Raw genomic sequence first — 15307 nt, 5'->3', positions numbered from 1 at the left:
TGAGATGAGCTGGAAAGACATGAGATAGGTGTCAAAAGAAACAAGACCGCCAACAAACAGGTCTGTGGAAGTATGCCAGCATGGGCCATCGGGGAATGTGAGCCCTCATCCACCACAACCAGCAGGACCATTGTCAGAGAGACAGAAGTGCTGGAGCGGAAGGGACACTGCTGCTGAGAACGCAGAATAGCTCTTCCATGGCAGAAACTAAACAAAGATGGACATACTACATGATCTTGCTGTCCACCTCTGCGTGTGTGTGTGCAAGTCATTGTACCTGAATGACACTAGAACACCTACTGATCACACAGCTAAGATGGGGGTCAGCCTAGGTGCTCCATCCAGTGAGTAAGGAAAGTGTCTTATACACACAGGAGCCTTGCTCAGTCACAAAGAAGGCCATCTTGTCTTGTCCATGGGTGGGGAGGGTAGACACGGGTGAGGAGGGGAAGTGGGGATGGTGGGCAGAGGCAAGGAGGGGAGCATGAGTGGGGAGGGTGGAGAGGAGCGAGGAGAGGAGATGAAGAGGGTAGGGCACGGGCACGGGTGAGAGGGGAGGAGAGGAGGGGCGAGGAGGGGAGGGGGAAAGAAGTAGGGGTGAGGAGGGGGGCAAGGGTGAGGAGGGGAGGTGGGGAGGGGAGGGCAGGGGTGAGGAGGGGAAGTGTGGGCAAGGGCGAGGAGGCGACAGACAGACTAAAGGCACTCCCAAGTGAACACTAACAGACACAATGCAAAACAATTTGAACAATAGTAGTTAATAGACAGTAAAAGGTAAAATGGTGATTTCCAGGGGCTGGGGGAAGGGCAAGGGGGCTGGAACATTGGGAGGACAGATGCTGAGATGATGGGCACCAAACACGTTTGCACAGAAGGAATAAAACCAGGTGTTCTGTGACACAGTGATGGGGGAGGGGGGTGTTCTGTGACACAATGATGGGGGAGGGGATGTTCTGTGACACAATGATGGGGGAGGGGGGTGTTCTGTGACACAATGATGGGGGAGGGGGTGTTCTGTGACACAATGATGGGGGAGGGGGGTGTTCTGTGACACAGTGATGGATGGTAGGGTGGGGAGCAGCTGACACACAGCCTGCTAGGTCTCATGAATACCTAGAGAGGCTGGAGGGCTCCACACACACAGTAACAATAAAGGCACAGAAACACTAACGACTCCAGTTTGATCAGGACATGTCACGTATACATAGTGAAAGGCCACACAAAGGCCCATAAATACACGGAATTATTGTACATTAGTCAAAAGTGTGAAGGTGTTGCAGGATCTGGCAGAGCCAGCTGGTCTCGCTTGATTTTCTCCTGCCTCACCCCATGAATGGCTACAACTAAAATAATAGTTAAAAGCAGCCAGCAGTAGAATTGTTATTTTACAAACAACAACAACAACAACAACAAAACCCTAAAGACAACAAGGAGCAGACATAGCACACAGTGTAGTGTGGAAGAGAGGAGGTGTGGAGAGGACTGCCATGGCTGAGGGGGGAGGTCTGGGATGACCCACATCCCAGAGGACTCCTCCTCCACCTCCAAGGTCATCTCTGGCACCACAGCCCCCTGAAGTTAGAGTCACTTACCGAAGAGCCTTTAGCACCTTTGGGACCTGGAGGGCCCTGCAGAGAGCAGAAGTCACAACGTGAGGAAACCTCTCAGGTCCCAGTCTTCCCTGGCCTGTCCCCAACCCCCTCAGAGTCCTCTCTGCACCTGGCTGGCTGGTAGGCAGGAGGAGGGTGTCCAATGAGAGGTCACCCTACCCACAATGCTCAGCTGGGGGATGACATTTGTACATTAAAAGCCAAGGGAGCTCCTAGGCTCCTGAGGAACTACATGCTGGACACTCACAGCCATGTGGGCCCAAGGCCCAGCCTACACAGATGGGTCAGAGTGGGGATGTGGGGATAATGTTGGAGTGCTGGACCCTCAAACCACAAGGGACACCCCGGCCCAGGTACTGAGAGAACAGGTCCTTTGTTTTCAAGCCTGGACTGGGCTGGCCCTACTTATGCACACTGGGAAGACCATGCCCCTCCCTCTCCTCAGATGCTTGCAGAAGGTTCACCATTCTCTGTGAGGGGGTCCAAGGATTAAAGTTTGCCTCTTCCTTCCTCTTGGGCAAGACAACCAGGGGACCAACAGCCCTTCTCCTGCTCCTGTCCCTAGGGCCCCCAATGCTGTGTTATATACAAATCAACCCTGGTTCAGTCACCTCTCCTAACACCCTGTGACTCTCTAACCAGGCTCGTCCATCTGCCTTCCCTCCTTGTATACCCCTGCACCCATCCTAGATACATACCGGCAAGCCAGGGGGTCCAGGGGGCCCAAGTGGGCCAGAAGGACCAGTGATACCCTGGAAAGGAGCAGAAATGCAGGTTACCAGCTTTTAGATGAGGGTGGGATTGAGGCAGGTGACCCCCGTGACCGCACCATGATTCCAGATTCCCTCATAGTGCCTGTTCCAGGGACCCCGAAACCTGGCTGGCAGCTATAGTCAACCACTCTGGCTGGACCTTACATCATGGTGAGGGCCACCATGTCTCCTCAATCGATTAGACTGATTGACCGGAACATCAGCCACAGGTTGAAGTCCTCAGGCCCCGCTCCCTGCCCAGGCTGGAGGGAACTGTGGATTAAAACCCCCCTCCCCCCATACACTACTAGAACTCAGAGTATTCAGCTCCAACCTCCTGCCCAGCGTGGCCACATATCTCGGCTCATGGTGTTAGGTCTCACCACAGTGGGCGGGGAAAGCAATGAATGTCCTTTCCGGCCACAGTTGACAGCCCAGACTCACAGGGATAATGTCCCTCTACCATCAGCTCACAGGGCCTGGGCCTCTGGGTCCCTAACGGGTCCCATGTTTCTCAAGCCTGCACCCTGGTGACACTTTCTCCCTGTAACATGGCCAAGATGACAATTTGTGGCAAAGTGAGTAAACATACATGCACAGAGCCACACAGATCTGAACGCCACTGAAGCCTGGGAACACTCGGCAGTCAGACAACTGCCCACTGTGGCTGTCGCGGGGGTGGGGATGGGGCATCCACGGAGCCTCATCCTTTGATGTCACCCACTTCCAATATGACCTAGAGAGGGATGTCTGCTGTTTCCTCAGCCTCCAAAGGCTCCTGCCACCCCCACATCCTGCTGTCTTTAAGGATAGACGTAGGTATGGATAAGCAAAGATCCACAGGTGTGAGTGCTGTCACGCTGTGGGCACAAAGTGGGGAGTCCCACTACAATGAATAGGGATTTCCCACGCAAAGACTTGCGGGTCTTCTATCCTGCATTGTACACAGACTACCCCTCGTCACCTCCAGCAGCCAAACCAACGTACACTCAGGCTCGCCAAGATTGCATGCTAACCGACTAAGTGGATTCCAGGGCAAGTCTGGGGTCAGATGTGAGCATCTGTGGCAAGGTGGAGGCAAGCGTGTTAGTGCCGCTGTTTTGCCTCTCTCCACAAGAGAACATGGCTGCTGGACCACCACGACCTTCTGCCCAGCGAGTCAGCTCTGAGGCATTTGCATGGACGTGGAAGGGGCGAAGATCTGCCTGCTAAGACCCCTTGACTCTGAGGATCCTCACAGCAGTGAGGAGAAAGCTCCTGCCTCCACCCAGCACCCGGAGTTGTGGTGTATTCTAACTTGTGCCTCGGGGACCTAGCTAAGTCCAAGCCTCCACTGGCTCCATCTGCAAAGAGAGATTTGGGGTTCCATGGCAATGAGGAAACCCTCCCAGGCTCCAGGGGAAACCAGAAGTTGCTGCAGTGATGTCGGTGACTGTATGTACCTGTTCTCCTTTAGGACCAGATGAGCCCTGGGGGCCGGGGAGTCCTCGGTCACCCTTTTCACCTTGTTCACCCGGAGGTCCGATGAGTCCGATGAGGCCTGGATGGCCCTGTGAGAAAATGAAGGTGTGAGAGGTATGCATGCTACCACCGCACAGTGGGCCAGGTGACCTGGCACACAGCTGTGACACAGGGAAATGTGTCAGAGCCAACATGTCAAGGAGCGAAAATCAACAAAGAACAGGCCAGGTGACAAGTCTCACGGTGACTTGCTTGTAAGGAATGTACTTGAAACACACAGGGAGAGCCAGGGTGTGACTGAGCAGCTAGAAACCTAACATATGTGGGACCCTCGGTTTAATTCCACAGTACTGTCACCACCCCTGCCATTGAACCCCAATAATAACAAAAATGAAGCACACAGTGGCACTCAGACCCAGAGACCACTGACTTTCCTGAGGGATAGTTTGCGGTTGTCTTTTTACCTAGTAAACTTTCTGACTTTTGGTATGCATGTAGCCTTTTCCAACAAGGCCTGTGGCTGACACAGAATAGAAACTGTCTTGAACGTCTTTCAAGAGAAAACTCCCCATATCTGCCTTATACATCATTTGGATTCATATGAGCTTCTAGAATGTTCTGGAAGGACTTCCAGCTTTCATTATGTTGGTGAAGGATACTAAAGGGGAAAAGGATGTCCCTTGCTGACTTCCCTATGAACAGCTATTTGTCTTGGGAGCCTGTTTATTTATAAATAAATTAATGTAAGGAGGAAAAAAGTCACCAAGTTAATGCAGCCACCAGGGCTCTGGAAAGGTCTTGTCAATCCTGGAGCTTCTAGGACTCCTTGCATACAATCACAAGTCTCAGAGCCCTGTATGTATGTGCATTTCTCTCTTGTCGATCTACCTCAGGGTCCCATGACAGCCACAACAGGTTCTTGGCGGTGGGTCAGTAACCCCAGTGACTGAGTCAAGGGTGCCCTTATTGCAATGTTAGGGTCTCCTAGATCTCAGCTCACCTTTTCACCTTTGGGACCAGAGTCTCCTTTGAGGCCAGGGAGTCCTGGAGGACCCTGCAGGAGAAAGAGGAGTCAGCATCCTTGCCCCAGTGCCTCACCTATACAGACACATTGACAATGCATGTCACTCACCATGGGACCAGGTGGACCATCAGGGCCTGGGGATCCTGGGAGGCCTTGCTCACCCTGAAACAGAGTCCCTGGGTGAGAATCTGTGTCTCCATCAGCAGCTTTCCTTCATCCAAAGCCTACTAGGCCTCTTACTTACCACAGGTCCAGGGATACCACGAAGACCATCAGGGCCAGGCTTCCCAGGGGCCCCTTGGGGGCCAATGGGGCCAGTCTTCCCAGGAGGGCCTTCTAAGCCAGCTTCTCCCTGCAGAGGTGGATGCAGATGTTCAGATGCTCGAGGCATGGGGATCAAGACCCCTGGGGTGCTGCAGAGGTGTCCCCATATGTCCTGGGTGGTGCCACATCCCCCTTTCCTCTGGAGACTGACTTGGTCTGAGCTCTATTCTGTTAACATCCAAATGCAGTGGCCTGACTCCTGCTGACCCCAGAGGGTCACCCACCATGTGCCAGGCTCCATAGAACCCAGATGCAGAGCTCACTAAGTCTCAGAGAAAGATGGCAAATATTCCCATACAGGCCATGTGAGTCACCTCACGGCAAGAGTGGCTGCGTGTTCCAGTGCTGGGCAGTACATGAACCACTCAGGTAAAGGACATCCCAGTCTCCTAAGGCCCCACTTCCTGTGTGTGCTGTCTTACCCTCTGTCATAGGCCAAAGACTGGGTGTGATCTTGCCCTGGCTTCCTTCTGCCTCCAGCCTCTGCCTCCTTCCCACCTTTATGCTCCATGGCCTTCCCCACCTCCCCCTGCATCCCTGGATGCTCTGCCTTCAGACTGTGCCCTATCACTGCCCCAGCCTCTTCCAGGCCCATAGAAGTCACAGGCACCAAGGTAACTTACCTTGGCTCCTTTCTCCCCTTGCCTGCCTTCAGGGCCTGCAGGGCCTGGGGGACCCTAGAAAAACAATATAACAACTAATATGTGAGTTTGGAGACCAGGCCCAGACTCCAGAGAGGGCTACAGGGTGTGAGGGGACCATGGATCACTGACCAGTGAAGACACAGGGGCCTATACAGGGCCAGCTAGACCTCTGTGGATCTAGGGATGCCCTGGGTGCCTTGTGTATGGACGTCCCTCTCCAACCTGTACACCCTTTGGCTCAAGTGTCACAGCACAGACCCCCACTGGAGCTTGCAATACAGACATCTATTTCTAGTCCTGGACCTCCTCTGTTCATAATGGTCTGGTCTAGGGACAAGGAGAGTCCAGCTTTTGAAGATTTTTTTGCCCTCATATGACAGTCATTGGTCATCCTAGGGCACCCCTGGTCTAGACTCTACTTCCTCAAACATTGCTCCACCCAGTTGTGTCACCTCACACACCTGATGAATGTCCCACATTTCAGATATCCATGAACCCTCCTGAGGGCCATGTAGGGCACCAGGGGCTTCACAAAGGGTAGAAGACTTTGTGTGGAAAGCAGCCAGCAAGCAGGGCAGGAGGACTCACCCTCTTTCCTGGGGGCCCAGATGGGCCAGGTTCACCAGTAGGGCCTGGGGATCCCTGGTTGGGAGAAAGAACACAGAGCACTAGGAATTTGTCCCATCAGGACACAAGGCTGTACTGCCCACAGCCAAGGAAATGGACAAAGATTCGGGCCTTTCCATGGCCAGCCCTGCACAGCCCCCTCTCTGATATGAGCACAGCAAGTCCACAACAAGGCCCTTGCAGCCTTCACACCCTGTGCCCTGCAGCTGGCACTCAAAGACTCCAACTCACATCCCACAGCTGCTGCACCTAGATCAAAGAGACCGCCCTGGGGTATGCTTGCATCTACCGCCAGCTGTCTGCCTTCCACCATGTTACCATCACCTACATCCCCTTTGCAGAAGGAGCAAACCAGGAGGCCAAGGCAAGGGCTGGGGAAGCAGGGACACGCACAGAACACAGCTGGCTCACAGCCTGTGTCCGAGGCCTTTCATTTCCTTTGCTGCCTGTCTCAGAGCAGTGACAAGTATTTGCCCTTGGGTCAGGGATATGTTTTGGATGGCCTCCGAAACCCAGGCTCATATCAAATTGTTCCTGTGCTGGGACTGATGGGAGGGGCCTGTGAGATCATATGAGTGTGCACAGGTGGCACCACTCACAGAAACGAGCTGGGGTGGGGGCTAAGCTCACCTCCCCCTTTCCCAGAGCTTCGTGATGACATCCACTATAGTACTGTTGTTTGCGACAGGGTCTTACTCGAGACCAAGGCTAACCCTGAACTCATTACTAGACCAGAAAGGCCTCAGACTTGCAGCAATCCTCCTGCCTCAGTTTCCTGAATGCTGAAATCAGAAGCAGGAGCCACCAGATCTGTTCTTGCCTTGTGAAGCCACAGCAAGACACCCCAACCGATAAGGTCCCTCTCTCTTGACTTCCTACCCTTTAGCACCCTAAGCCAAACGCATTTATCTTGTTTTAATTCACCTAGCCTGCAACATTATCACATCAGCAGTAAAATGTCCCAGTTAGGCAGTCATTCCTAGGAGCTGGTCACACCTTGGGGGTGGGCTTGAGAGACCTCTGAGGAACTCACACTCTAGCCCAGGGAGCTGAAAAGGTCACCTGGCCCCACCCCAAAGAGACCACCTTGCATTAAAGCAGCTGCCCAAGGTCAGATGACCTCAGTCACAGGGATGTTGGGCCTGTGACAACTGGCGTGCACCTGTGGGGCAGCTCTAGCTGAGATTCAGAGTGAGATCTGGGGCACTTTGCAGAGCCCTTGGGGCTTCATACAGGTCCTCTGGTGGGGCTGCATATGCATCTTTCCTTTTGAGAAAGGGCCCCAGCCTTCATCAGGACCCTGGGGCTCCTCAGTTCCAGCCACAGTCAAGAGGGACCTAGGTTTGGGCTTCTTATAGAGACCCAGGAACACAGGGAGGCTCCCACCAGGAAGCCATCAGACCACACACTCACCGTCTGTCCAGGTTCACCATCGTCCCCTTTGTCACCAGGTGGACCGTCTTGACCCTGTGGGAACAAGAAAGCTGCTTCCACTGGACAGATCAAGTTCACCCTCCAACCCTAGTGTAGCCTCAGATCCTTTCCCAAACCCGACACACCTACTGTGCCCAGAAGCTGGGCATTGGAACAGGAACAACGTGGAGAGATGATGTGCCCTAGAGAACCCGGTATAGAACAGACGCAGAGAGCAAGGGTACTGGGGGTGGCAAGGGGCATCAGAGATGGGGTAGACACTTACTGCAGGGCCTGGCTCTCCAGGGGGACCAGGATCTCCAGGAAAGCCCACAGGGCCCTGAGAAGAGATAAGCAAGCTCTCAGTACCCTGACACACCCTGCCTGGCCCACCACCACCCAGGGTGCAGGACAAGGGACAGTCTCAACACCCTCAGCACTTTTGATCAGGAGAGATCTAACTAGAAGAGTCCACAGAACATAGAACCCACCCACGAGGCAGACACGGGGTAGTAGTATTCTGATCTTCTGAGACTAGTGGGGGCAGGCATCCTGCCCACACATCCACTCTGGTGGCCCCTTTGACTTCTGATGAGGCCAACAGGGACAAGCCGTTCCCGGAGCCTGAAGGCTTTTCATAGGGGACCCCCACCCCACCCTCCAACACACTGGCTGTTTCTTCTATCCCATGCCTCCGTGCTCCCCTCTTGCACACCAGTAGCGGGTGTGGAAACCTCTAGAATAGACAAAGTTACCCCTAAGACACGAAGCATCTGCACAGCTGTTCCCAGAGCTCAGTGCACACACTGTAGGTACCACAGGGACTCAGAATGGCCTGAGTGCAGGGACACTGCCTGGACACCACAGCATCTAACAGTACTCACAGGGCTGCCTTTGGGACCGTCATCTCCAGGAGGGCCTTTGGGTCCAGGGGGTCCAGCAGCACCAGAGGGGCCGGCCTCTCCCTTCTCCCCTCTTTCTCCTTTGGGTCCCTGGAAAGGAAGAGGCTAAGGTTCAGTTCTCAGAGCCCAGCCTAGAAGGTGCTAATCTACATCCGTGGACTCATTGCTGCACCTCATTGGCAGCTCCTTCCCAGCATCCCATGGGCCCCAGGATGGGGATGGTGCTGTTCCTGCTTCCAGTCTCCATAGCAACCCCATGTGTACCACCAGGCAGGCAAAGAGGCCTGCCCTTCTAAAAGCTCCAAGGCCTAGGTTCAGCTCTAGGTTAGGGATGGCTCCTGGATTAATGGTCGGCAGCTAGGGTTACTTGAAGTGTCCTCCAGCCCCACGGTTTTCAGGCATAGGAAACTGAGATATCTCAGTCCCCCAACAGGTTTCCTAAGCCTGACCATACCCCAACCTTCAGATGCCTGGCTATTCTCTGGCTAGCCTGGAAAGTCTGAATCAACAAGGTAGTAATGGTCACACTCACAGCAGCCTGTGAAAGGGCAGACCCTGGTGGTTACGAGTTGTGGAGTCAGTGCCGAGGTCTGCACATATGTGTGCTCAGCCCCACATATGTACACATAAGCTCACATCCCACAATGCACCACACTTTCTCACCATAGTTCTATGTTGTTCAACACAGTAGGGTCATGACTCCCGTTTCGAGGTGGGGGTGGGGGTGGGCTGGGGGGAAGACAACTGAGGGAAGGTTAAAGTTTCTAGTCCAGCGCCATATCAGTGTTCCCACTGGGCACATCCCTCCAGGCCCACACTCACCAGCACAGTTAGGGGCTTGCAGTCTGGCAGGTAGATGGTGTACCAACCAGTAAGAAAGTGGCCCCGGGTGAACAAGTCCTTGCAGGTCCGAGGTCCTAAGGACAGAAGCAGAGAATGAAGGTAGCACTGGAGCATAGCTCAGAGAAGATTGGCATAAAGCCCAAGGTCACATAGCAGAGGCATAGAAGTGGAAGCAGGTAACAGAGAATATCTGTATGGGGACAGGGTAGGTGATGTGGTCACCTGTTGCACATGACTGAGATGGCCCAGTGTCTCCTGTGTGGGGAGAGAAGAGACACTGGTTATAAGTTGTGAGGTCAGCAGCTTCACCCTATTGGCTCCTATAACCCCACAAACATGTGAACTGGAAGATTCCAGGACTCTCCTAGACCCTCCTCTTGGGGTACATGGTCCACCTGTCTGGCTTTTCCTCCACAGCTGTAGTAAGTGCTGTTCCTGACAACACCCTTGTTAAGGCCTTGTGGGCCAATGAGAGTGGATAGCCCCACCTAACTCCTAGCACGCCTTAGCTATGCTCTGCCAGAATGTCTGTCTACCAAGAAGGCCTTGTGGCCAAGGAGGTTTCATTGGCATTCAGAACTCAGGGCTATCCCCCTTGATCAAAAGAAAGCTTGAGATTGTGTCTTAAAGTTTCATAGTTTTATTAAAAAAAATAAGCGTTGATTACAAAAGAATTGAAATCAGTTTTGCTAATCACCCAAATAGGCCAATGGCAGGTTTGAAAATCCTGCCCCCTGCCATCTGCTGTACCTACTGTCCAGACAATAGGACCCCAGGCTGAGTCCCTTCTCCCTAGGCATGTCTGGGCATGGCAGATCTCTCTCTACACAGTGATGTGCACACCCACAAGACACAACATGGGGAATCACCTTTCTCCCCTTTTACACCTTTCTCTCCTCAGTCTCCTGGAGGAAGAGAACAAGATGCTTATGCCTAGAACATCTGGTCAATTGGGGGCTAGCCATCCAAGGCAGCCACTGCTCATGGTCAGCTTGAATGGGGGTGGGGAGGCCACGGGTAGTAGAGCCCCTCCCCACTTCTCTCTCTTATTCCCATGTCTTCATGGACAGATGGATGTGCCCATTTAGCATCCCAGGGTGTCTGAGAGGCTGTTACCTTTGGGTCCAGTTGGTCCTGCCTTCCCAGGTGGTCCAGGGAGGCCTCTCTCTCCTGCAAATCCAAATATACTTTCTAAGAAATGCATCCACTATCATCCCCTGGAAAAGTCTCTGCCTAGGTGGCAAACTCTTGACCCTGTTGTGCTGGCTTTAATGACCTCTGGAATTGCAGCCAGTCTAGCTATGGAGAATGCAGGGGGTGTGGTATAGCCTAACTTGTGGCTGGGGGAGACACAGTGGGTGGGGTATAGCCTAACCTGTGGCTGAGGAGGGCACAGTTTGTGGGGTATAGCCTAACCTGTGGCTGGGGAGGGCACAGTGGGGGGTATAGTATAACCAGTGGCTGGAGAAGACGCAGGGGGTGGGATATAGCATAATTCATGGCTGGTTGCTGGGATCTCAGGAAGGCACTCTCTAAGCTCTCATATGTGCCTTTGTCCAAGCTGTGTGGACCAGGCCTGAGCCATTGCAGCTTTACAGTGAGAGACAGGGACAGGGGGCATGTCTTCAGAGATGCGGTCCTATCAGGTCTCTGCAAGGAGAGGGCAGTTCTCTCAGAGAGTGTCCATGGAGAACACTGTGATAGCTAGCTTTTATGTCACCATGACACAGGCTAGAGTGATTTGGAAAGAGATAAGGACTGAGGAAATATCCCCACCCCACCAGCTGGTCTGTGTGAAAGGTCGTGAACATTTTCATGTTTGGTGGTTGATATCGGTGGGCCCAGGGCACTGTGGGTGGTACCAACCCTGGGTTAGTGATCCTGAGAGTGAAGACAGGCTGAGAAAGCTTTAAGGAGCAAGCCAGTAAGCAGAATGTCTTCATGGCCTCTGAATTACCTGCTGCCTCCAGGTTCCTGCCCTGACTTCCCTGAATGACAAACTACAAGCTGTGAAATGAAATAAACCCTTTTCCTCCCCAAGTTGCTTTTGGTCATGGTGTTCCATTACAGCAATAGAAACCCTAACTAAGATGGCTCCTGGCTCGATGGAAGCTGTGAGGTGGTCACAAGGTCCTCCTTTCAGGTTCTGATTGCAGGAACCACACTGGGCCCCAACACAGCACTACTGGTGTCTGCAAGTGCTTGAGAGCTCCAGGTTCCCATTGTCAGGTGTGCCCAAGGACAGAGTGGACCTGTCCATCCTCTTCAGATGCCAATGAGGATGCGGAGAAGCAACTTCACTGAAGGGAGGCTGCTGCAGGCCCACTGACCCTACAGTGCCCCGGGGCACACTAGTTCCCACTTTGGGTCAAATCAGCAAAGGAAGAGGTCAATACCCTGACTGCATTGCTGTCTGTCTCATCTTGGCCACGGGACAACTTCTTCCCTGATGTCCTTCTGCAGCAGTCTAGGGGCAGAAATCTCTTCCTCTACTGGGACCAAAGAGATGAGCTGGGAAGTGGGACTTAACCTGGGCCCATCCAAATCGGCTCCAAGCCTGGCATCTTCTAGGAGCATCATTGAGGTGTCCAGGTTTGTTCTGTCTCCACCAGATCACCACAGGCTCTACCTGGAGTATCTTCAAGCAAGAGGGTCACCAAGGCAGCTGTCCTGCTGAACCTCAGAGCACATCTGTCTAAGGCTGATTCAGAAAACATAGGTACCACCACTGTCTCCTGCCAGGGGAGAACAAATGTGCTTGAGGTCCCCACCACTGTGAAGGTTGTGGTTCAGAGCTCCAGTGACCATATTCAGAAGCAGACCCCAGATGGAGGCTGCCCCACTTTCCCTGTAGTGCCAGTTTAGGAAGGTACTGGTCCCTTTGAGCCTCTGTTCTTTGAACATCTGAGGCAGGTGGGGAAGAACGTGACATCACAACTTACAGGTGAAGATGTAAAAATGCCTGCTGCCTAAGTGTCTTCTAGGACCATGTGGAGCAAACATTGGTAAGGGACCAAGAGACATGGCTGCAAAACATGCTTGGAGCACCTAAGATGGCCCAGAGAAACCCTGCTGGACCAGTTTTAGACTAGTTGGACCTAGTTTTTGTCACTGACCATTCCGTCAATGTACCCAGTGTAAGACCCAGAATGAGAGGGCCTGAGGCAGGCATCCAAATTCAGAAGACCGGACTCAGGATCATTCCACCACTGCTGTCCCTTCCATGGATCCCTTCCCCAGCACACACCTGTATCTCCCTTGGTGCCTGCTTCTCCCTTAGGACCCATAGCTCCAGGCAAGCCAGGGCAGCCTCGAAGGATGGTAAACTTGTCTGAGCCTGCCAGATCCAGGACCTTCACTTCTGCAGAATAACACAAGCATCAGTTACTAATGCCATTTGAGCCACCTGCCCCTAGGGCAGCTACCATGTCAGCCATGGACAGAAGGCTGCAGCCAGAGTCGTCAGCCTCCTCTGGAAAGATGGGACTGAAGTCAGGTCTTCCTTTGATGGAGACTAGGCTCATCCTTGCCCCGGGAAGCTGGGCAGGTGGGAGGGGAATGCAGGCTGGAACCCTGCCTGATGTGGGGAGCCTGCTGAAGAATGAGTCTTCCAGTCACCAGAGCTGTGGCCCTGTGACAGATCTTCTAAGGCCCCCAGAGTCTCTGTCTCTTCAGCTCAAAGTGGTTGTGGGAACTAGAGAGATGGTTCAGTAGCTAAGATACTTGCAGAGGAGCCAGGTTTGGTTCCCAGCATCCACATGGTACCTCACAACTGTCTGTAACTCCATCAGAGGATCTGATACCTTCCTCTGACCTCTGCAGGCACCAGGCGTGCAAATGGTGCACAGACATACACACAGACAGAAGAGCCATACTCATTTAAAATTTTTCTTAAAGAACAGGGCTGTGGCAAGGACTCAATTTGAGAATGAAAACTAAAGTCTTGACATCATTCTTGAACTTAGGAAATTGAGTAAGTGTAACATTTTCTCCCGATCTTCAAGGCTGACTGTGGGATGACTGAGCTAGAAGAGGTCTCCTAGGAGAGAGGAGGTGCCTTCCCCAAAGCACAGCTGGAAACAAACAGAAGTTGCCACATTTTAAGAACTACTGTTAGTTAACTGCCTTGCAAAGTGCATACCCTTACAGAAGTACTCTTGGTATAAGAATAGAGCCTGGCCCACCTCAGTGGCCAGAGGTCTGTTTGGTGTGTTTCTTCTTGCCAGGCTTTTTTTAAAATTTGAGATTATAATTACATTTCCCCTTCCCTTTCCTCCCTGAAAACCCTCATGTAAGTACTTTCCCTCCCTGCTCTGCTTCAATTCATGGCATCTTTTTTCACATATAATGTCAGGGCTGACTGGCATTGGTCAACCGATTGGTGGGAAGGGCCACCTCTCCTGCCCCTAGCTTTCCTCAATTGCCTGTAGTTCTTTGTGTAGAGTTGAGGCCTCATAAGCTTTTCCCTGTCCAGTTTTCCTGCTGGCTCTTTCCAGCTGGGCTGTGCCTTGCCGTTTGAGCCCCTTTTCTTACTATGTCACCATTGGCATGGCTGTCTTGTGCCTAGGAGCAATATCCCTAGGGTGGGCAGAGCTGACCAGGGGTCTTATACAATTCCAATACTTGCCCATATGTATCATGAGACTCTGGGGTGCACTTTTACCAAAGTTACCAAGGGTTGTGGCAGCCACCAATTAGAAGATCCTAGCATTTTTCTCCAAAGTCCCTAAGAGGGTAGAAAACAACAGTGTCAGGGTCAGCAGTCACAGTCCATGGAATTGCCACCTCACCTGGTCATGGTCATTCAGAGTCTGTCCTCAGAGGGTGACACTAAGCTGACAAGAGATTCTCAGAAGAGGTGGGTGCAGGGATACTAAGCGGTCAGTGAATGGTTAGCTCCCTGCTCTCAGGGACTTAGAGCCAGCCTCACCTGGGCAGGTTTCAGCAGCATTTATGGTCAGGTCTTTGGTGTAGAGGGTCAAGATGAAGAGTGCAGTGGGTCCCAGGGCCATGATAATTGCTCAGCTCCCTGCTCTCTCTACAGCTTTGCAGAGGCACTCTGTTTATATAGAGCAGGAACGCCAGCTCCCCACCCCAAGCTCCAATGTCCTAATCTCCAGGAGACAGTCATTTCCTGGAGCTCTCTGGTTGCACAAAAGACTGAAATTGTCCCAAGGGTGTGTCTGTTCTTCCAGTGAGGCCTTTTGAGGTTCACTTCCCCTGCAGAAGCATTTGAGCCCAGTCCAAGGTCACCTCTATTTACAAAGGACATGCCTTGTTGGTGTCTTAAGTCAACCATGGACCCACAGTCCCTTTCCATTTCCCATGAGGTTTTAAAGCATCCTGGGTAGGATCCAGGATGGTTAGGAATGAGCTGGTCATTGAGAATTTGATGTCATTTGTGTGTACATTTACAGGACAAATCTCTTGTCTTTACCAGCCACCAAGCTCAAAGAACTTACCTGACATTTACAGGTAAAGAACTAATGTCCCTGCAACGTCAGGGGCAGCTCCTCACTTACAGGTGAAGACACTTTTTGCGCCAATCCTTATCCCCCATTCCCCCCTCCCCTTCTGGCTAAATTCTGTCTTTTGAGCCCTATATCCTGCATCCTAAGCCTAAGTTGTTGTTTGTTGCTCATCTGAAAGTGGTGGCCATCTGATGTCATCACTGGGAATCAGAGTGTCAGCAGGGGGTATTAAGGGACAG

At 52.6% G+C, this 15307-nt stretch overlaps 1 protein-coding gene across 1 annotated transcript in view; it reads right to left on the bottom strand.

The window, feature by feature from the left end:
• LOC311607279 (uncharacterized protein) overlaps positions 1–14609 on the bottom strand; it is a gene marked incomplete at its 5' end in the record, with an annotated part of 31780 nt that extends 17171 nt beyond the window's left edge. The window contains 13 exons of the mRNA XM_084798952.1: positions 1590–1625; positions 2306–2359; positions 3802–3909; positions 4821–4874; positions 4953–5006; positions 5089–5196; positions 5792–5845; positions 6401–6454; positions 7853–7906; positions 8737–8844; positions 9577–9671; positions 12845–12958; positions 14528–14609. Of these exons, the coding sequence (XP_084655078.1) occupies positions 1590–1625; positions 2306–2359; positions 3802–3909; positions 4821–4874; positions 4953–5006; positions 5089–5196; positions 5792–5845; positions 6401–6454; positions 7853–7906; positions 8737–8844; positions 9577–9671; positions 12845–12958; positions 14528–14609 (975 nt within the window). The remainder of the gene's footprint in view (positions 1–1589; positions 1626–2305; positions 2360–3801; positions 3910–4820; positions 4875–4952; positions 5007–5088; positions 5197–5791; positions 5846–6400; positions 6455–7852; positions 7907–8736; positions 8845–9576; positions 9672–12844; positions 12959–14527) is intronic.
• Between the last annotated feature and the right edge of the window lie 698 nt (positions 14610–15307).

Source organism: Acomys minous, assembly GCF_964271855.1.
Source record: "Acomys minous genome assembly, chromosome: 10".
Taxonomy (NCBI): Eukaryota; Metazoa; Chordata; class Mammalia; order Rodentia; family Muridae; genus Acomys; species Acomys minous.
Note: the sequence above shows the minus strand (reverse complement) of the source record. Positions and strands in the feature narration are given on the sequence as shown.